The following is a 24,085-nucleotide window of genomic DNA, read 5'->3' on the forward strand; positions in this document are numbered from 1 at the left end:
AAAACAAGGAAGCAAAAATGTTTACCCCATCCCACCTGTAATTAGCATATGCAAATTAGGATTCGGATTGGGTTCGGTATTTGGCCGAATCTTTCAAGAAGGATTCGGGGGTTCAGCCAAATCCCAAAAAGTGGATCCCTATTAGATACACAGTCAAACAAAAATCACATGGGCCCTTTGATGCAGTTCTAGTTTAATGGGGCTACACAGGACCTTATTATAATTGGATCATTGACCAGAGGGACAAATGATTCGATCGGCTCACTGTATTGGTGTCCAAATTAGGTAAAGGTCCACTTGTTTGAGGTTTTGTTGTACATGAAGCATAAGGAGTATCCAGGACTGCAAATTTGCATTTACCCTAAATGCCCTTCAGACAGACTCTGTATCTGTAAATAAAATTATGCCCCTTTCTGCTGCCAGAGGTCATATGACAGATCTGCTCCTTATTTCCAGTTATTGCTAAGCAAACCGTATTATCGTCTGTAGCCTCTTCCATTCCAACCTACAAATATATACAGAGAATAATTATTCCCCGCCATATATATGCCACTTGCACTGTGCTCACACCTTTGGACTCTTACTGGATCTATTCTAACACCCCCAAAATAACCTTCTCCATGTCACATAACCTGGGTCTGGAACTGGAAACTAGCGGCACCAATAGAAGTTGCTTTTCTCCTCTCATGGATATTAGCTTTCTATCTAAGCACAGTTTCAAGTGAACTCTCCCTGACAAAAAGGAGATTTGTATGATGATGTAGTTGCAGTCTACTGCATATTCTCCCCATGAGGCAAAGCCGTTCTCTTTTCGGCACGTTGCCTAGCAACAATAGAACTGCCTGTGTGTAACAGCAAACATACGGCAACCGTCACCCCCCCCCCCCTGCATTAAAGCATCCATTAAAGCTGACTCTGACTGCAAACACGTATGTAGTGGGTCTTGCCAGGCAATTCTAATCCATCCTGAGAGATGATTTGGCATTGCAGGGTAAGGAAGGGTAATTTACAATGACATATGGATAGAATACTGTCTCTGAGCCAAGGTTACGCCATTTAGTGCAATGAGATATCTATCTACTATGCTCCGCAGATCCAATTAGGCTTTCCCTGCACTCGGGATACTCTAAAATAGGGTTATTTAGCCTGTATAATAGCTGTTTTTGAACTAAAGGTTTCTAGAGCTGGAGTCATCTTTAGGAGTCAGCAAGCCAGGGAAAAACATATTGTTACATACAGTAGCTTTTTCAACCTACAAGCCCTAGGTTTTCATGAACTGCAGTTTCCAGCATGCTGCAACAACTAAAGGCTGCTGGAGAATGATGCAATATATAGTCAATAGGTAAAGAATTTGGCACCATCTCTCTCTACTATACCTGCTATACCACAGTCACACTCCCTTCCAAGAGACTATTATCCACTGTTACTATAGGCACCATCTCTCCCTACTATACCTGCTATCCAACAGTCACACTCCCTTCCCAGAGACTATTATCCACTGTTACTATAGACACCATCTCTCCCTACTATACCTGCTATCCCACAGTCACACTCCCTTCCCAGAGACTATTATCCCACTGTTACTATAGGCACCATCTCTCCCTACTATACCTGCTATCCCACAGTCACACTCCCTTCCCAGAGACTATTATCCCACTGTTACTATAGACACCATCTCTCCCTACTATACCTGCTATCCAACAGTCACACTCCCTTCCCAGAGACTATTATCCACTGTTACTATAGACACCATCTCTCCCTACTATACCTGCTATCCCACAGTCACACTCCCTTCCCAGAGACTACTATCCCACTGTTACTATAGGCACCATCTCTCCCTACTATACCTGCTATCCCACAGTCACACTCCCTTCCCAGAGACTATTATCCACTGTTACTATAGGCACCATCTCTCCCTACTATACCTGCTATCCCACAGTCACACTCCATTCTCAGAGACTCTTATCCACTGTTACTATAGGCACCATATCTCCCTACTATACCTGCTATCCCACAGTCACACTCCATTCCCAGAGATTATCCACTGTTACTATAGGCACCATATCTACCTACTATACCTGCTATCCCACAGTCACACTCCCTTCCCAGAGACTATTATCCACGGTTACTATAGGCACCATCTCTCCCTACTATGGGTAAAGAATTTGGCATCATCTCTCCCTACTATACCTGCTATCCTACAGCCACACTCCATTCCCAGAGACTATTATCCCACTGTTACTATAGGCACTATCTCTCCCTACTACGCCTGCTATCCCACAGTCACACTCCCTTCCCAGAGACTATTATCCACTGTTACTATAGGCACAATCTCTCCCTACTATACCTGCTATCCCACAGTCACACTCCCTTCCCAGAGACTATTATCCACTGTTACTATAGACACCATCTCTCCCTACTATACCTGCTATCCCACAGTCACACTCCTTCCCAGAGACTATTATCCCACTGTTACTATAGACACCATCTCTCCCTACTATACCTGCTATCCCACAGTCACACTCCCTTCCCAGAGACTATTATCCACTGTTACTATAGACACCATCTCTCCCTACTATACCTGCTATCCCACAGTCACACTCCCTTCCCAGAGACTACTATCCCACTGTTACTATAGGCACCATCTCTCCCTACTATACCTGCTATCCCACAGTCACACTCCCTTCCCAGAGACTATTATCCACTGTTACTATAGGCACCATCTCTCCCTACTATACCTGCTATCCCACAGTCACACTCCATTCTCAGAGACTCTTATCCACTGTTACTATAGGCACCATATCTCCCTACTATACCTGCTATCCCACAGTCACACTCCATTCCCAGAGATTATCCACTGTTACTATAGGCACCATATCTACCTACTATACCTGCTATCCCACAGTCACACTCCCTTCCCAGAGACTATTATCCACTGTTACTATAGACACCATCTCTCCCTACTATACCTGCTATCCCACAGTCACACTCCCTTCCCAGAGACTATTATCCCACTGTTACTATAGACACCATCTCTCCCTACTATACCTGCTATCCCACAGTCACACTCCCTTCCCAGAGACTATTATCCACTGTTACTATAGACACCATCTCTCCCTACTATACCTGCTATCCCACAGTCACACTCCCTTCCCAGAGACTATTATCCCACTGTTACTATAGACACCATCTCTCCCTACTATACAATATATCTCACAGCTACAGTCCCTTCCTTGAAGAGGTTTCCCTACTGCTGCAGGCACCATCTCACCATGCTCTCCCACAGTAATATAACTTTCCATGCCTATAACCTTCGCTTTGTTGGAGCCCATTATGTACATGGTCCAGGCCTATAGAAATGTTATTAAAGAATAAAATTATGTAGAATCCATACAGATTCACTTTGCCTCTAGAACTTCTCTGAATTAAATAAATAGCCAGTCAATACTACTCATCTCAAATACATAATTGAGAATCTAATCTGCAAATCAATTACAGGAACAGCATGAAGAGGTGTTGATTAACTACTTACTAGACTGCTGACTGTCTCCATGATCTTGTGGTAGGCCTTCTGGGAATGCCACAGCTGGACCTAGAAACAAAATAATATACATTTTATTTCTATCTTTGATAGTCAAAGACACATAGTAAGTCACATTTCTTCATGATGGGAACAATAATACGCTGCACTGTTTTACGAAGTTAGATACCATTGATGGCTCTCCAGGTGTTGCCAAACTACAACTCCCACTATTCTATTAGTTGTAGTTTACCAGCGCCTGAGGGAACAGCAGATAGTATGGAGAATAATTGTGTGTATACTCTTGCAATACATCCTAAATTAGGATACACAAAGGCGTACAGATTCATCCACTTTTAACCAAACTTGCTCTTTCAGCAGATTTCCATTAGGCATTTTGGCAATTGAATTATGGGGAATATATATGAATATGGAGATATATATGAATGTATAAGGCTATTTGTATGGATTATTTCCTTCGTTTTGATCTAATCTTTCTGCTTACTGCTTAGTATGTATATTGGTCAGTGACTGATCAGGTCATGTAAAAATCTAGAAAGCACAGAATACACTCTATGCCATGAGCCATACAATTCTCTGGAGGTCATTAGAAGGAGAGAAAATATAGTTCTTGATCTCAGTAGGTTTCTTTGATTGACAAAGGGTGCCCAGATATTTGATTTAAGGAGCTGGCCGACCCAGTGAAAAGATTTATTGCCAATATCATTGGCAGGCCACTGAATCGTTCATCCTTCCTACCCAAAATACTGAAAACTGTTTAATAAATGTACGTTTACAGAAGTGACTGCAGGACAAATGGAGGGTCCCCTCTGCGTCGGGGGGCACCAGGCAAATGTTACATTATTCCATTTATTAAAGTGGACCCTAGACCTGCTGCTTATTAAAGATGTTTAAATATCTGCGTTGTCAATCATATATTACCTGCCCCGCCTCTATGCCTGAGGCGGGGCAGCCAATTACTTTCACTTTCCATTCAGCATTTCCTAGATGTCGCTGCACTCCCCACATTCCCCCGTTCCCTCCTAACACTCTATAATTGTGTAGGGCACTGTGTATGGGAATTAGGCCCCCCGTTCTGGTGCATACACAACATTTTGGTGTGATACACAACTTGTGTCCACAAAATGGCTCCTGCCTGCGTACTGTGATTGTGTAAACAAAATGTAAATAATAAATGTAGTGTAAGTTACTTTTATTTTGCTCAACTAACAAATAGAAAATAATTTGGATTTATTTCTTAGGGTGACATGTCCCCTTTAAAATAAACAGGCTGGTAGCAGCTTTCCAATGACATAGGGGAAGGCTGGAAGTCGACCATTACAACACACCGTACCTGCAGTTACCTCACAAGAGCTGCCCCACACCCGAACCATAAAAACAAGCTTAAAAAGCACAGGCATCATTCTGCCTCCTTGCTGAACAACAAGACTGAATTCTACCAGGAAGCATTCTCAGACTGAAGTCAGTTCCCACAGAGACAAAATGGCTTCCCAGCAACACACGAGATGACAGTCCCAATCCCAAGGCAGCAACTGCTAGTATAAGGTCATCCACGTATCCATGGCTGAGAATATCAATAACAACAACCTACACTGACCCCTCCATTCTACTGCAAGCAAAGACATTGCATCATTCCCTCCCCCCACTCCCCACCCCCTGTGTTTACAATGCAGCCCCCAGGCATTTCTAGGTACCTGATATGTGTGTGTGTGTGGGGGTGGGAGGAGAAATATTGTTGGATAATGGTATGTGAGGTACAAACAGCGTAAGGACAATTATCGTTCCATGGCGATCGGACAGGTTAGAAAATCTCTGTCGAATAACGAGAATATCTGTATGTAATATCCATGGGGACACGACTTTCATACGACTAATGCCTGTGGCATTTATTAATGACACTGCTAGATTTGTTATTTTTAGCACTTTAATCCTACTATTTTAATCTGAAGGTTAGGTTCAGATTGTTACGTTTGTCGTACCATGAATAAAATCTGAACGTGTGTGGTCAGCTTAAGTCCACTGCTCACTGAATGCCGGAAGGGAAATATAAAGAGCCCATGATACCTACAAAATTCTTCAGGAACATCTCTAGAAGGGTAGCACAGACCCAGAGGCTGTACATGGGGACAATCAACACTGAATAGTCTCCACACAGATATCCAAACCGCCACATGTCAAGTTGACGGCCAAAATGAGTGAACTTCATAAGAAGGGAGCTCTGGCCACTGCCTATATATCCACAATAAGGAGGCGAATGAGCAGTAGATCAGCTACATGATGTGATTGGATGGGACTTCACACACATCTGTAGAAATTGCCCCCCCAGAGTGGTCATATGAACACAGATGGTTGACATCTATTGAACGGATAGATAGAAACGCAGATGAAAACCACTTATGGACAAATAAATCAGCCGATTGATTAAATTAGCATAAACTGACCCGCCATGTGTGTGTAAACCCCAAATAACATAACAAGTCAACAGCTAAAGCTGCCCATGGGAGAGGAGGATATAATCGCACAAAGTGTACGATTTTTTGGACTGAGCGTGGGCCCTGAATCATCATCCCGGTATTATTAGTACTGTGGCGATTGGTTGTTTAGTAAGGCACCCCCAAGTAAACACATAAATGGGCAAAACATTGTCAGGTTTTTAGGACTTTATTCCTAGAAATTCAATATGAATGTTAGTTTCAGATGTTTGCATTAAAACAACTGATCTATATCCGAACGTTCGCCGTGCGATGAATAAAATCTGAACGCGTTTGGCCAGCTTTACTCGGAAACCCCAACAGGTTAATTTTTAAAGCCTGGTGCTGGGCCTTTACTATACTATTTTATTTGACAAAATGCCCATTGATCCTCTCATTTGTTAAATAATTGCTATTATCATTAGATTCTGGGGAGATTAGTCACCCATCGACAAATCTCCTCTTCTTCGGGAGTCTAATCTCCCCAAATGCCTTCCCGACGGCAAGAAATCGAATCACCGGTGGGATGGCATACGTATCCCTTGATTTACCGAAGTTGCCTCACAAGGAAACTTTGGGCGACTTTGGAAAACTGAAGAGCTACTTATGCCATCCTGCAATTCACATTCTTGCCGACGGGAAGACAATTCGGGGAGATTAGTCGCCCGAAGAAGAGGAGATTTGTCGCTGTGCCACCAGCCTTACAGACAAAGCTAGAGTAGAGGACTAAAACACCATTCAGTGAGTCAGGGAGGTTCGCTCAGGTCTGCACATATCTAGTACAGGCATTGGACCCGTTATCCAGAATGTTCGGGACCTGGGGTTTTCTGGATAACAGATCTTTCCGTAATTTGGATCTCCATACCTTAAGTTTACTATACAATCATGTAAACATTAAATAATATTTGCTTCCAATAAGGATTAATTATATCTTAGTTGGGATCAAGTACAAGCAACTGTTTTCTTATTCTATGTATTTTAAGAGTCTATGGGTCATAGCCTTTCTGTAATTTGGAGCTTTCTGGAAAACAGGTTTCCAGATAATGGATCCCATACCTACAAAACCAATTATCTTCCCCAGGATTTTGAGAATTGGGCCCTAAAATGTGTGTTGTGATTGAGCCCCAGTATCTTGTACATATACAATCAAGTTATAGGACTAGGTGCTCTGCAGAGCCTACATGGAGCTTAGAACATATAATCAGCCAAGTGACTCAATGGTTTGCAGCACTAAGGTTCTAGGATCCATTTTTTGTGTCTATGTTCTGCCAGCGCTTGCACTGGATTCCTTTGGGATCGCCATTCCAGCTGCGGGATTCTATGTTCGATTCCAGCCAGGGAACTGTATGCAGCTCCATTAGAAATATATTTACTGAGAAAAAGATTGGCCTTTTCAATAGTTATTTTCACTGCTGTATAATATGAAATAACTATTATAGACACCCCCCTCCCCCATTGACAGAGGCTCAGAACGGGAACCATTCCAATGGTTGCCATTTGCTCGGAATAGAGGCAAAGGTTATGTGCAGAACACCAGAATAAAAATAATAACTACGCACAAACGAGCAAATCCATTCTAGAGGATGAAAGGAAGGCAATGAAGACATGCGGTAGCAGATACCCACACAGGGAAGGTGGGCTGCCCCGAAAGGCCTCAGATGTAACAATGAAAGGAGAGAAGGACAAAGAATGCATTGTTAATGGTATCTCTGGGGGCCAGCCAGAGCTTGTTGCCTTGTCCTGAAAAAAGCAGGGTTACTATGGCAATCTGCACGTCACATTGCTGTGGAAACCAAGAGGTGAGCCGCCAGAGAGCACACTGACAGTTGGAGGGGGGGATGCGGCTATAAGAATATTCAATTGGAAGGGAAAAGACAGGGGAATAGCCCCACATTAAGGGGGTCGCACATGGCTAGTTAATCATCGTCTTAAATGTTCCAATATGATAGATCCTGCATTCCAATGTGCCGCCTTACAGAGTGGCTAATAGCACACGGCATGAAAGGTGCCAATTGGTCACAGTAGTGGTGTAGTTCAGCCATACACAGGCCAAGAAGAGCTCATGACTAGGCCCCTCTAGAACAAGTCGGCATCTAACTGGCACATATCATCCTGATGAAGGCAGGACCATAGCAGCACACTGATGCAGTCCTTCCCCGATGAGTCCCATAGGCCAGCAGCATGGTCTGAATGTTGGTCCCCTAGACAACACCATGTGGGTGGCCCAATTGGCAGTTGCCAATGGAGAGGAGTTTTAGTTAAGAAGATAGTCCCCCCTCCCTGTTTCCCCAAGAATAGTTCAATAGGTCTGAAAATGTCCCCAAATTTTTCCAACCTACGTAAGTGCAGCGGAGCTTGTGGGCGAATCTCCAGATTTTTTGCGGGTCCTCTTTTGGGTCCTCTACATATTTCTCCTCTGCAATTTCCAGACCTTTTGGCGCATGCACAGTTGGTATGCTGAGGAAGACTGCTCTAACTGAACTGGGCGATCTGGAAGATGGCGCCCACCAGCTCTTAAGGTGGCCATACAGGGGCAGATAAAGCTGCCGATACCGGTCGTTTGGACCAATTTGACAGCCCGTGTATGGGGGCTTCCGACGGGTCTTCCCGATCGATATCTGGCCACGATATAGATCAGGAAGGTTTGATTTTTAACTGACCGACCCGTCGGAGCCCCTTGGCGTATCGTAATTCGATCGTTCAGCCATATGGCCGAACGTTCGAATTACCCCCAATATAGCCATGCCGTTCGTGGCATATCGGGGAAAGATCCGCTTGTTTGGCGATGTCGCCAAACGAGCGAATCTTTGAGTCTATGGCCAGCATTACTCTACACTGTTAGCTGGGAAAAATTTTACGGACTTTTCTTGCTTACTAGGTAGGGGCTTTTTTAATTCTCGAGTTCTCCTTTAAGTGTAGGCTACTTAAGATTGGTTTTTTTTATAACAAACGGATGACTCCATAACAACCGAAGGTACCTAGACAGTTCAAAAGTCAGGCAGGCCCAATGAGCTATGTCTATTTACTTTCTGAAACAACTGACCTGTAAGTGCCGAGTGCCAGCAGCAATCCATATCCCTTCAAGGTTTCGTTGCCACCTACAGTGTGTTGTTCTGAAGGCAAGTTGCAACGGGTCAAAGCTGAATTAGATATCCTAGCTAGTCTCTGGAACTGTTCTGGTGCCCTTGGACATAGAATATACACAGACAATTTTCTTATAGGCTGCTAAACAAATATAAAAGAAATAAAGCTGTAATGTTGACAGTCTGGGCTATAATATGTTGCTTTTTGGCCAACGCTGATGTTGGTCCTCGTCTTTTTATACTGCCTGTTCCAATGCAACCATTGAAGTAATCTTTAAAGCAATCCATTCTGTAAGCTGGTTGCCACCTGACCGGTTTTGAATGGGACAACCCAGTTTAACTTTGAGCTGTTTGGTTCAACATTGCCTGCCCAATTTCAGTTGTCTGAAAGGCAAACAAAAATCCACCCCCATTGTCCACCGGTGGTGTCACACTAGGAGATGTCGACAAATTTGCGTTACCGCAGGGGGGGCATATGTCTTGAAAATACCTTTACTAACATTCTGATCTGTATGTTAAATTACCCTTATAGGGATTCGAATTAAAGGGGTTGTTCACCTTTCATTTAACTTTTAGTATTATGTAGAGAGGGATATTCTGAGATAATATGCAATTGCTTTTCATTTTTTATTATGTTTGGTTTTTGAGTTATTTAGCTTTTTTTATTTGGCAGCTCTCCAGTTTGCCATTTCAGCCATCTGGTTGCTAGAGTCTAACTTACCCTAGCAACTATGCATTGATTTGAATAAGAGACTGGAATATGAATATGAATGGGCCTGAATAGAAAGAGGAGTAATAAAAAATAGCAGAAACAATAAATGTGTAACCATACAGAGCATTTGTTTTTAGATGGGGTCAGTGACCCCCATTTGAAAGATGGAAAGAGTCAGAAGAAAAGGGCAAATAATTCAAAAATTATAAAAAAAAAAATAAACAATTAAGACCAATTGAAAAGTCGATTAGAATTAGCCATTATATAACATACTAATAGTTAACGTAAAGGGATTCTGACATCATTTTTATGACAGTTTTTATTTCTAAAATTACACTGCAAATAAATCACTCTACAATATAAAATGTAATTCATGAACCAGCAAGCATATTTTTTTAGTTGTAATATTGGTGTGTAAGTGCATTTCAGGTCATTTTGCCTGATCATGTGCTTTCAGAAAGAGCCAGCACTTTAGGATGGAACGGCTTTCCGGCAGGCTGTTGTTTCTCCTATTCAATGTAACTAAATGTGTCGCAGTGGAACCTGGATTTTACTGTTGAGTGCTGTGCTTAGATCTACCAGGCAGCTGTTATCTTGTGTTAGGGAGCTGCTGTCTGGTTACCTTCCCGTTGTTCTGTTAGGCTGCTGGGGGGAAAGGGAGGGGGTGATATCACTTCAACTTGCAGTACAGCAGTAAAGAGAGACTGAAGTTTATCAGAGCACAAGTCAGATGACTCAGGCAGCTGGGAAACTGACAATATGTCTAGCCCCATGTCAGATTTCAAAATTAAATATTAAAAAATCTGTTTGCTCTTTTGAGAAAAGGATTTAAGTGCAGAAATTAACTATTAACGGATGCGTTTTGAGAAAACATTTTCCCCAATGACAGTATCCCTTTAAAGGCGAACCACCCCTTTAAAGGCTAGGGCCAGAGGGGGCTGAAATCCGCAGGCCGATTTCAGCCCCTGGCCACTAGCAGTCGTCTTCTTGTTTCGCATTCAGAAGCATTGTCTTGGCTCTGGCGCAAACTCACTCAGTGAATTTCTAGCGTTTCTTCGCCGAAATCCACAGAGTGGGTTCGTGTTGGAGCCAGCACAAGGCTTCCGGATGTGAAACAAAAACAGAGCACTGCTAGCAGTCATTAGCCAAATATGATAGCCAGATAGCCTGAGACAGTGGCCTCTTCTGCAAGAGTGACTTCAATGGCATGTTCACAGAAGCTAGGGATAATAAAGTAAGAGGGCTATCACTTTATATTCACCGTATACAAGCTTAATATAATGAAAAAGGTACAGTAGCAAGAGTGAAAGAGACAGGAAACCCAAACATCTGTTTCCGCACACGCTGACATTCATCAGTCCAAACAACTGCTTCCAGCCCTGGGTATAGCACGGCAGTTATAGAAAGTAATCAAGAGGTGCACTCTGAGTGTTACAATGCTCTTCATGTGGTATTGCACAAAATGTCCTACTGCTATACAAGATCCCACACGCGGCTTCTGTTTCATATCTAAGATGCATTCAGGCTCAGATAAAACAGCAATGATGTTGCTACTCAGCTCTATTTTTACTTTAATCTCCTAATCAAGTTTATCTTTCCCACCCCTCAATACCACAACCTCCGATTTGTTTAATTATAGCATACCTACATGGCTGGCACTGCCACCTCTTCGATAGATAAACGAGGCACACGGGTAACATATAAAGCTGGCCACACACAAATGCTAGGATACAAAACTGTTTACCACATATACAAGTGAAATTTCACCACACTCTGAGTCATAACAAGCTGATGGGCCTAAGGGAAGGGTTGGTTCTGTTGCTTGGTAGAACTGCGGTAGTGATGTGCGCCCATCCCAGACCCGTCCTCCCTCCATCCGCACCTGTCCGCATCCGACCTTTGGGTCCCTTTTATGGACCGCCCCGCCTTTGACGTCACAAAAGAGGTGCGGCTATAAAGCGGGAAACCGTTATTTGAAGGTGGCAGGCGGGGAGAGCAGGAGAAGAGCTTAACCCGCACCCACCAAGAGGAGTGCGAGGTCGGCCCGAACCTGCTCGACCCGCGGGAATTGGCCCGTCCTGCACATCACTAAACTGCAGGCCCTCGTGCAGTTCTGAAATCAACAACAACCTCACCGGGTTACTGAATTTTCTTGTTTCTTGTTGTGTTTAGTAGTGAACCTGCGGGTCAGGGCTACGGTTGCCACCTGGCCAGTATTTTACAGGCCTGGCCGGTAAAAATGATGCCAATGTTGTTAACAGGAAAAAAAAAGCACCAAGGGTTAATAGAACAGCTATATCAAATAAGACAAAAAATATAAACAACAAATATAAACAATGGCTTCCAGCAAACTTCCTGTCAGACACCATATTGCATTTCTGAACAGGAAGCTCCTCCGCAGTCAGGCTAATGAGTCTTAAGCTCAAGTGTCAGGCCAAACTAATAAGTTCATCTAGAAAAAGTGAATAGCACATACAGATATTTAAAGGAGAAGGAAAGCTACAGAGGCATTTTATTGCCAATAGATTAGCTGCAGTAGAGCAAGCTAGAATGCTATATTTATTGTGTAGAATGTTTTACCATACCTGAGTAAAAAGCTCTAGAAACTCTCTCTATGTTTAGGATAGCAGCTGCAGTATTAACATGGTGTGACATCATTTCCTGCCTGAGTCTCTCCCTGCTCTGGGCTCAGATTACAGCAGAGAAGGGAGGGGGCGGGGAAGAGGAGCAAACTGAGCATGCTCACGCCCAGGGCAATGAGGTTTAAGCTGAAGGCAGGAAGTCTGATACAGAAGCCCATGAGTACACAATGGAAGGAAAGAAATGTGCTGTTTCTTTTGACAGGGGACTCAGAGCAGCATTACTTTGGGAGTTTACTGGTATATGTAGATGGACCTTTCTGATAAGGCTTACTTAGTTTTAACCTTTCCTTCTCCTTTAAAGCATTTGCAATCCGTTTTTAGATCATACAGTTACAGAGCAATTGGTCTGGAAAAATAAAAGAACTATGTTACAGTTACATGGCTGACAATTCCTGCTGAACCTGCCGCTGCAGATCCAAACAGGAAGTCTTTGAGCAGCCATATTTGTTAACCGATTATTTGCCATAATGCTAGTTTGAATGCAATGACTAGCTAGTAATAGCTAGTAATAACTAGCAGTAACAGCTATTAACCCCCCCAACAGTTTTAAAATGTGCTATAATTTGGCAAGTGTAATGAATGGATCCGTGTTAGTAGGGAGAATTGATTTTTAACCTTCATTCAACAGTAAGTTGCTATGTCAATTACCTTGGCAGTGTTGAGGGGCTAAAAAACACAGTAGAAGCTGTTGCTGTAAATAATACCCCTTGTCCTTCATTTGCTGCGGGCTTAATCTTGAGCAGGGCCCTCTTTACCTCCAGTATTTGTATTTGCTGTACATTGCTGCAGAATATGTTGGTGCTTTACAAATACATGTAAATAATAGTCTACTAACCATAAAAGCAAAAACGTACCTCCACTGCTAAAGTGTTAATAGGGTATATTAGTATTGAGCAAGGCCCTCTTTACCTCCAGTATTTATATTTACTGTACAGTGCTGCAGAATATGTTGGTGCTTTACAAATACATGTAAATAATAGTCTACCAACCATAAAAGCAAAGACGTACCTCCACTGCTAAAGTGTTAATAGGGTATATTAGTATTGAGCAAGGCCCTCTTTACCTCCAGTATTTATATTTGCTGTACATTGCTGCAGAATATGTTGGTGCTTTAAAAATACATGTAAATAATAGTCTACCAACCATAAAAGCAAAGACGTACCTCCACTGCTAAAGTGTTAATAGGGTATATTAGTCTTGAGCAAGGCCCTCTTTACCTCCAGTATTTATATTTGCTGTACAGTGCTGCAGAATATGTTGGTGCTTTACAAATACACGTAAAAAATAAATAAGAGTTTCTCTCACCTTTGGATCGTGTTGTGACATCCATCCCCTCCACTACCTCCTCTTCTGTTTTTATTTCCTCATCCGCCAAACTGCTGGAGACAAAAAAAAAGAGAAGATTATTATGCAGTTTTACAACACAGGCTTCCACCTAACCTCCCATGATTTAACCCCCCCCCCCCCAAAAAAAACTGCTTGTTCATTATAGAAGAGCCTGCCAGTTTTCTCAACCAACATTTCTCCTTTCAGCAGGGAACATCCCCTTCAATGATAGATTGGAGTCACTCCATTCTTAACTATTTGCCACCTCGTAGTGCACCATCAGTTCCCACTAATCTCCTCTGAGGTTGAGGAGAGAAAGAGAAAAAGTGAGTCCATTATTCGCTGCATATAGGACACTTGCCTTTCTGCCAGTGGTGATACAGTCAAGGCAACTCTTTGCTCCAAAGCCTACAATATTCATTGAAACCCTGCTGGAGAAACAGCACTTTGTATCTCTAGTGTCAGTATGCAAGAGACATGTCTAGTCCCACTAGGCTCCGCTGCAAGGCTCTCTCCTGGGTAAGGCAGCACTCAAACATTCTAAGGATATTAAAGATGATCTTTAATAAATATGTAAAAGCCGGCCACCTCTCTGCAAACAAAAACAGCCCATGCTATCTTGGTGAAATCGTGGCTGAAAGCCACCAACGTCTAATTTACACTTAGTAATAAGAATCACGTTAAAGCTTATGGACTGTGCCTCGCAGTCTTCATGCAGAGGTTTAATATGGATTTATCGGAATCAAGCCCTTCAATAAGAAACCTGCATCAGGAAAGAGAGAAAGCAAACTGTACAAGGTAAGGGCTTAAGGAGGGGAGGGCATTTTTTTTGCAGGGCAGATGACACTACATTAATCCTTTATATTATTTATGCCTTTCCTTTGGAAGAATTCATTAAAAACAAGCAGGACCAGGCTGTTTCCAAATAAATGTGCTGGGGATAGAATCGCTTATGAAAAAAAGTTAATGTGAGCAAGAATAACAAGCTCTGATGCATTTTTGCCACATATATGTGTACAGTATGGGACCCGTTATCCAGAATGCTTGGGACTTGGGGTTTTCTTTCCATAATTTGGATCTTCATAGCTTAGGTCTACTAGAAAATCATGTAAATATTAAATAAACCCAATAGACTGGTTTTGCTTCCAATAAGGATTAATTATATCCTAGATCAAGTACAAGCGACTGTTTTATTATTACACAGAAAAAGGAAATCATTTTTATAAATGTCGATTATTTGGATAATGGGAGACGGCCTTTCTGTAATTTGGAACTTTCTGGATAACGGGTTTCAGGATAACCTGTATATATTAGATAGCCAACCTCCACTCCCACACACATTACGTATAAACATCTACAGGATTCTAAGATAACCTTCCCAGCATGGGATTATTATAATCAATCGATTTCATATTTGTATCAAGCACTGCGTATCTTGACAGCGCTATATAAATAAATGATGATGATGATGATGAAGCTTTGCACCCAAAGAGTTAAGGCGATCATTAATAATCCTGTCTTGTTGCAGGGATACCTAGCCTGTAACACTGCACGTGGAGTATTAACCAGTTTTCTTCCTGCGGTGGGTTGAAGCAATTAAGAGGTTAAATCCTTTTGCAACGTAGCCTTTTGTACAAGCGGGATTTGAGAGCCAGGCAAAGGCTGCGGCAGGAGCCGCAGGAGAAAACCTTATTAAAATAGAAGCAAATACAGGGTTAAAGAAAAGGGATATCGGATAAATACTGTGTATGAATGAGATACAAACAGGGAACATGGAGAATAAGAAGCAAAGAGGCTTCAGGGCAGCCCTGTGTATCTGGCACAACAACAAGGACAAGTATAGAAGCCCCCCAAGTAAAATGTAGGGGTTAAAAAAGTAAAAAGGTTAATATGGGAAATCAGTCGTCGTGAAACCCCAGGAACAAGATGTGAACGAGAACTCACCCATCACACAGTCTTAGTCATCGATTGCTATACCACTTGTGCAGGCTCTTAAAATGGCGTCTGGCAGACGTGAGCTGCCTCATTCCTGCACTGTAGCTAAAATGGTAGCAGTTTATTCGATAAAAGGCATCTGTTGACCAAAGTGCCTTTGCTATCTTCCCAACCACCGAGCCCCCACCCAGTGAATTGCCTTGGATCTCAGCAAATGGGAGATGAAAACCAAATGTTTAGAGAGAGAGAGGGAGACATTTCAGAGACAGGAAGTGATCGGTGTGAATTTTACCTCACATGAAGTCAAGGGTCAAAGGGCGATTTTAACATCTACAAATGTTACTTATCCATGGCATCCAAGTCATGGGCACCACGGAAAAGAAAGAAATCAACTACGACGGTTCTGGTAATTGGTAGAGCTGTTAAAGAGCACCTGTTCCAGGCACCGATAACAAGTTCGACAGAAGTTCTTTATAAATAATGGTTTCTCCTTAGCCATTCAGAAAGAAATGTGCAAAATATCAGTGGTTAATAAAGGTATCTGGGCCTACAGTCAGAGCTGGAGTGAGAGAACAAGGGACCCAGGGTGAAGCTGGAATGCTCTGGCCCCCCAATATGAGGGGGGGAAAGGAATCGCCTGTGTTTCACTCATGTATTATAAGGGATAATGTACCTCCTACTGTAAATAATAAGGATATTAGAAGTCACTCAGGCGTTGTTCTGTGACCATATAAAGGTACAAGGCTGCAGGCTGAGTTATACAGGGAACTCTGAGTATCACTCATGTATTATAAGGGATAATGTACCTCCTACTGTAAATGATAAGGATTTTAGAAGTCACAGAGGGGTTGTTCTGTGACCATTTAAAGGCACAAGGCTGCAGGCTGAGTTATACAGGGTACTCCGAGTATCACTCATGTATTATAAGGGATAATGTACCCCCTACTGTAAATGATAAGGATTTTAGAAGTCACAGAGGGGTTGTTCTGTGACCATATAAAGACACAAGGCTGCAGGCCGAGTTATACAGGGAACTCTGAGTATCACTCATGTATTATAAGAGATAATGTACCCCCCACTGTAAATGATAAGGATATTAGAAGTCACTGAGGGGTTGTTCTGTGACCATATAAAGGCACAAGGCTGCAGGCTGAGTTATACAGGGAACTCTGAGTATCACTCATGTATTATAAGGGATAATGTACCCCCTACTGTAAATGATAAGGATATTAGAAGTCACTGAGGGGTTGTTCTGTGACCATATAAAGGCACAAGGCTGCAGGCTGAGTTATACAGGGAACTCGGCAAATCAGTCATGTATTATAAGGGATGATGTACCCCCTACTGTAAATGATAAGGATATTAGAAGTCACTGAGGGGTATATACAAGTTATACAAGGAACGCTGAGTATCACTCATATTATATAGTGTTATAAATGATAATGTATCCCCCTACTGTAAAGACTACCTAAACTACCTGTTACAGGCCTCATCCTCTTACCCATCATTTTAACTGAATGTGTCACATAGCGTATAACTGAATCAGTGAAGACAAATCAGTCCTTCGTATTAGGAACACAACCTAAAAACCACTTGTTACAGGTTCCAATCACTTACCTTGCCTTCTAGTTGTAAATGCCACATGGCATGAACAAACCATTGAAAGCAAAAGATGCCATGCAGGGAGAAAGTGTGTATTCACCTATAGTTTATTATCACTGACCCTTTCATCTCCTTTCTAATGTGCCAAACAATAAATATGGAAACATTAAAAGCAGTGATAAGCAGAAGAAGTGGCTCACCAACAGCAGGAGGGCTGTTAACTGTTTAATACAAAGAAAGTCTAATAAGGAAACTTGACTGCAGTCCTCAAGATCTTCTTGAACATCTACTGGGAGCTGAAGTGTAAAAATAAAACTGGAGGGCCGTAATAAGGAAACCCAATACTTTTATAAAAGATGGTTTCACAGATAACAGGTTTGTGGTTTGAGTTTTATTTTTGCTGTTCCTATTTTGGGTGCAGGTTGATGGAGGGAAAGAACAGATGGCTACTTTGCTTTTACATAAATAAACATGTAACATTAACGGTCGCATAGGTAAATCCTTTTATATGTTGTAAAAAAAGAACAGAACTTGAAATACAGGCAGCTTTTAGGGCGGCAATTGCAGTTTAATATGCATCTGTATTCAGCTAGGGAATTCTCTCCTTGAGGGTTGGGGCAGACAGGCAGATTCGGGGAGATTAAGTCGCCTGGTTACTTCAGGCGACTTCGGAAATAGAAGCGCCACGAGTGCATTAGCGCAGGCGATTCTCCATTCAAGCAGACGGAAGGCAGACGGACGGCAGTTCGGGGAGATTGACGCCCCGCAGAAGAATCTCCCCGAATCTGCCCCAATCAGTGGTACAGGCTGATACATTAGATAGCTTTAAGAAGGGGTTGGATGGTGTTTAGCAAGTGAGGGAATACAGGGATATGGGAGATAGTTCATAGTACAAGTTGATCCAGGGACTGGTTCCATTGCATCTTGGGAGTCAGGAAGGATTTCCCCCCCCCTGAAGCAAATTGGAGAGGCTTCAAATGGGGTTTTTTTGGTCTTCCTCTGGATCAACTGGCAGTTAGGCAGGTTATATAGATTTAAAAGGTTGAACAATGATGGACGTATGTCTTTTTTCAACCTAACTTACTATGTTACTATGTAAATATCCCATGTTTTTAAATTTAGGTGGCTGATGCTCAGCCTGCTAATAAACGCAGACAAGTATCAGCCGATCCAGTCAGTGTCGGACTGGGACACCAGGGGCCCACCCAAAAACCTTAGATCAGGGACCCACAAAAAGACCTTAGACCAGGGGCCCACTATCAGTACTATTATAATTCCTCTCCTCACTCAACCTCTATTCTCCTAGTCTCTTTTCTTTACATGATATAATCTATTATTCCATCTATTTAGTCTCTTTGTTCTCATAGAAATAAGTAATGGCCATGAAATATGCCAAATGTTTTGAAGCAGGAGGGCCCACTGACACCTAGGCCCACCGGGCGTTTTCCTGGTATCCCCGTGGGCCAGTCCGACACTGGATCCAGTGCACCCGGAGTCACTGGGTTGACCTGGGAGTAGACACATGAGTGGCCTTTGCCTAAACCAAATAGTAAGTCCGGATCTGAATACCCAAGGCCACAATAGCGCAATGTGACTGCATATGTCTAGCGAGAAAAGAAACTGTTGCCCTCTTGTCCTTCTAAGTCACATTATAGCCACATTGGTGAATGCTAAGGTTTGAGAAAAAGCCCCCCAGGGTCTGAAATAACACCACGGTGGGATTGCGTAAAGACAAGCATGTACTCTGTTTTGCATATAGGGGCGCAAAGACATGTACGGCTTGTTGATCGGCCCAGGTGGAAAATTTTGATTGTGAGCCTTTGAAGGCACTCTAACACCGGTCACTGTTAGTGCTGAATTGTCAGATACAGGTATTGTTTCTCCCTGCATATCTGACCATTCAGCTCTACACGAATGTATTGAAATGAACAATATTTCTTGGAAAGATCGTATTTGTTATGTCTATGGCCACCTTTAGTCCAGTAAGGTCAACATCTGCTGCCATACAATAAACATAGGCGCTACACAAATCTATAGGGAACTTTGACCTTAGCTCTCTGCTGATGGGGGGGCGTGATTAATGGGCTTGACTGGTTCAAGATACACTGAAGTCTATTGACTAAAGACACACTAAGTGAGTTGCATGCACACCAAGCCCTCCCAATATTTAAAGAGAGCCCTTTGTTCTTTCTTTGAATATCTCCAAACTGCTCTAGAGCTCAAATGAGTTTTAAAGGATAAGGAACGGCATTTTTATCTGGGGGTGCCAAAAGTTAGGTACCCCCAAGTGATTGTATATACCCACCTGACACCCTGCGCTGGTGCTCATATGAGGAGAAAACTGCACTGCCCGGTCGGAGTTATTACACAGAGCACTACGGAGTGATCGTTTTCCTGCTTCTTCTTTCTTCAAATTTCTCGGGGCAAACGCATGCACAGTAGAAAGATAAAGGCAACTTCGTTAAAGTTCGGCTTTTTGCTCTCCTGCAGCCATGAAAAGAAAGAAGAAGCAGGAAGACTATCGATTTGTGGTGCTCACTGGAATTATCCGGGGTGGTGCAGTTTTCTGTCGATAGGAGGAAGTTAAGGTAAGTTAAGAAGGAAGGTAAGTAAATACAATCACTTGGGGGTGCCTAACTTTTGGTACCGCCAAGTATAACAACATTAGTCCTTCTCAATTAATATAGCCCCGAGTATGCCTTGGTTAGATTAAAGATTAAATTAATTTAGGGTAAACATTTGGTACAGCCTTATTTAAAGGATAAGTAAACCTTTAAAATAAGTGAATGTATAATTGATGAGAGTGCTATTCTAAGCACTTTTGCCATTTAGATTCATTATTTCTTTCTTTTTAATTCCAAGATATTAAGGGATACATGTGCTGTTAATATGAATGAATTTTGTTACAACAGCGCCACCTGCTGGTCAGTTTCCCACCAGTCTGACCACCAAGTAGTCAAGGAAGTTGTCAGGAGAAAGAAAGAGGCTGCTCTGATGTTCTTCTGCTTAGGAAAGATGTGGAAAAACTCTAATTTTTTTCCTAAGCAGAAGAACATCAGAGCAGCCTCTTTCTTTCTCCTGACAACTTCCTTGACTACTTGGTGGTCAGACTGGTGGCCTTCTTCTCCTGACTCTTTCTAGCTTTCAAATGGGGGTCACTGACTCTAAAAACAAATTCCCTCTAAAGCTACACATTTATTGTTATTTTTTATTACTCATCTTTCTGTTCCGACCCTCCCCTATTAATATTCCATATTCTCATTCAAATCAATGCATGATTGCTAATGTTATTTGGACCTTAGCAACCAGATTGCTGACACTGCAAACCGGAGAGCTGCTGAATAAAAAGATAAATAACTCAAAAACCACAAACAATAAAAAATAAAAACCAATTGCAAATTGTCTCAGAATATTGCTCCCTACATCATACTAAACGTTAACTCAAAGGTGAACAACCCCTTTAACAAATATACCAGTAGAAGAAATATAGTGTCCAAGGTTACATTGCTGAATAATATTGTTTGAGTTAAAAAAAGCTAACACGGCAGCTTATACCTATGTTTGACTACGGAACACACCAGCACTGTAGACAGGGGGTTAAATGCAGTTTCCGTGAGCTGTAATATAAACAAGTTCCCTTAGGGCTATTCCACACGGGGAGATAGCCACGCGTTTGCGGTCGCGGCGACAAAGCGCCGCGCCAGTCGCCGCGACCGGCGCAGGCGACAGTTTTGTATGGGCGCCTATGTAAAAACGCCTGTGCTAACCACACGAGGCGATGCGCTTTTCAACAGTCGCCTGAAAAAGCCTGGCGAGGCATTTTCAGGCAACTGTTGAAAAGCGCATCGCCTCGTGTGGTTAGCACAGGCGTTTTTACATAGGCGCCCATACAAAACTGTCGCCTGCGCCGGTCGCGGCGACTGGCGCGGCGCTTTGTCGCCGCGACCGCGTGGCTATCTCCCCGTGTGGACTAGCCCTTAAAGGGCCTGACTCAGTGACATGGAGCAAGCAGAGCTTGGCAGAAATTTCCAGAAGGCCTCTCGCGCCTCGTCTCTGCAGCTGTCAATCTTTAACCTCCTCTGCTGCCATTGGTTTTGGTGTTGCACTGGGACAGCAGATTGGCCTGCAAAAGCTGCCAAACACTTTTTTGTTCCTTCCCTGGTGTCTTGGTGCAATGCAGGCTTCCCCCACCCCCTTCTTCCCTGCTAACAGTGTGTAAAACCTGGTTACATTGGAGCATGGGTTTGTGTGCAAAAGCAGCTAAATATGCAAATGCTCTATTATTACTGCTATATACACTATACACTATATGTCAAGGTAAATAGATCACATATTGTGATGGAATATCTTGATTACGTTCGATTTTTCACTAGTGTCCTTAAAGGAGAACTAAAGCCTAACTAAAGAAGTAACTAGAAATGTTGTACATGATGTTTTGTGCTTCTGTACCAGCCCAAGGCAACCACAGCCCTTTAGCAGTAAAGATCTGTGTCTCCAAAGATGCCCCAGTAGCTCCCCATTAGCGGGTTTACCCGTGGGTAGGGTGGGTTTGGGCCAACCTCGCACCCTTATTTGCAGGTGGCGGGTCTGAGTTGAGCTCTTCCTGCTCTCCCAGCCCACTACCTTACACTGCCGGTTTCTTTTTTTTTTATAGACGCGTGCCTTCTCGACCCACCCCTTTTGTGATCTTATCGGCGGGACGGGTGTATAAAAGGAACCCCGGAAGAAAGCGTGGGCAGGCGTTGGCTGAGGGAGGTCGGGTTAGAGTTGGATGCGGGTTTGGATTTTACACGACCCGCACATCACTACTCCCCATCTTCTTTTCTGCTGATTCACTGCACATGCTCTGTGCTGCTGTCACTTACTGAGCTTAGGGACCCACTCACAATATACAGTACACATAGAATAGGAATGTCACAATATAAGGCTGATTAGTAATTAATACAGATAATTACTACATGGCAGCACAGAAACCAGTGCAATTAGCATCAGAATTTAATAATCAGCAAACCTGTAGCATCAGCTTATATTACAGCCAGGGAAGCTCATTTTCTGCTGGATAATTAGTGACGACCCCTAAGCTTAGCTTCTCAACAGCCAATCAGAGCCCACTGAGCATGTGAGTGTCACAGACACTTTCCAAGATGGTGAGCCCCTGTGACAAGTTTGAAGTCCTGGATCATTGCTGCTATTGACAATCTGAAACCTTTAGGTTGGTGCAATAAGTTCACTATATAAAATATGGCATTTTTAGACATTTCTTTTTAGGGTTTAGTTCTCCTTTAAGGCTAGGACCACACTGGTCTTAAGGTGGTCTTAAGGTGGCCATAAACAGGCCGACAAAAGTTGCTAACTCGGTTATTCCAGACCTCCGTCCAGTCCTCTCCCGATGGCCTGCATTTACCTTTACTGGCCCAAAGATCCATTCCTCAGGCAATGGGCCCTAAGGGGCACAGCCTTACCATCATTATGTGTAGAAATAAAAGTGCCAATAAAAATAACAGTCCTTCTTTGCTTTATGGTAAGTAGATGGTTTAGATGACTACAGTAAATGGGACAGTCTCTTGTAGTGTTTTACAAAAAAAATGGCTTTCAGGATCCCCTGGGGTGGCAGGGAAGTGGCATAAAGATTAACGAGCGATAGCAACGACCCTCACTGGGGAAACCTGCAAGCGGGATTCCCTGACATTAATGGAACGCTGAAGTTCAGCACATGGCATCGAAAAAATAAGCAACAGATTGCACCAAAATTGTTGTTGGTGCAGTCTCTCAATGTGATCATTGCAACCACAGCAATCTAGGGGGCTCCACCATGTTGTTTTTGCCTTAAAGGGCCTCTTTCTAACCATTATTTGAGCAATAGACATGAGGATGAATGCTGTACTAGTGATCATACATGTTATGGCCACCTTTCCTTTGTTCTATAATGACTAGAACAGCAGGAAGTGAAACGAAGAGGGGTTCCTATTCACTGAAACGAAGAGGGGTTCCTATTCACTTCCTCATCTGCTGATGCACCATGCGCTGGCCTCCATACTGGATTGGAAGATGATCAACCAATAAACCAAGCAATATTCATAGCACACAGACATCAGTGGGGGGGATGATCCAGCAGATTTTACCAGTACATGTATATGTACGTTTCTGCTATACTGAAATATCTTACAAAGATATCTGGTGTGGTTCTGAGAGTAAGGGACATTACAGCAGATGAGATAGTAAAGGCCCATCATCCAAAATGTAAGGGTGGTAGCAGACGGGGAGATTAGTCGTCCAGTGAAAATTCTTCTCTACTGTGGGCGACTAATCTTCCGAAATGCCTACCCGCCGGCAAGAATAAGAAGCAAATTCGGAAATCTGAAGCGACTTGTATGTCATCCCGCTGGCAATTCATATTCTTGCCGGCGAAAAGGCATTTGAGGAGATTAGTCGTGCGCAGTAGAGAAGATTTGTCACTGGATGAATAATCTCCCCGTGTGCCAGTATGAAACACCGTTATCTATGCCCAACAAAGCCAGGCCCATAAACAGTGTTCGCTCATGAATTGTCATGAAGGAGCTATCGGAGACAATTATTTATTGCTAGAAAATCTACTATTCTTGGAGGCCTAAATGTGGCCATAGACGTAACAATTACAATCATTGATGCAACCACTGGTCGTAAGAAAGAACGTTCGTTTTCAATACAGACATTTAGAGCGGAATCCTCAGTTATACAGATAGAAGCAATAGAATTCTACCTATTTCTGATGATTCAGCTGTAAACCCTGGCCG

The 24,085-nt window shown here is 42.9% G+C and overlaps 1 protein-coding gene across 14 annotated transcripts in view; it reads right to left on the bottom strand.

Annotated features, from left to right (window-relative positions):
* zmynd8.S (zinc finger, MYND-type containing 8 S homeolog) overlaps window positions 1-24,085 on the bottom strand; it is a 60,748-nt gene that overhangs the window by 33,182 nt on the left and 3,481 nt on the right. For 8 of the 14 annotated variants that reach the window (XM_041577848.1, XM_041577852.1, XM_041577847.1 and 5 more), the window contains 2 exons: window positions 13,755-13,828; window positions 3,533-3,592 (listed from right to left, as the gene is read on the bottom strand). In XM_041577848.1, coding sequence (XP_041433782.1) covers window positions 3,533-3,592; window positions 13,755-13,828 — 134 coding nt within the window. 14 annotated transcript variants of the gene reach the window in all.

This window comes from Xenopus laevis, chromosome 9_10S (genome assembly GCF_017654675.1).
Source record: "Xenopus laevis strain J_2021 chromosome 9_10S, Xenopus_laevis_v10.1, whole genome shotgun sequence".
NCBI lineage: Eukaryota > Metazoa > Chordata > Amphibia > Anura > Pipidae > Xenopus > Xenopus laevis.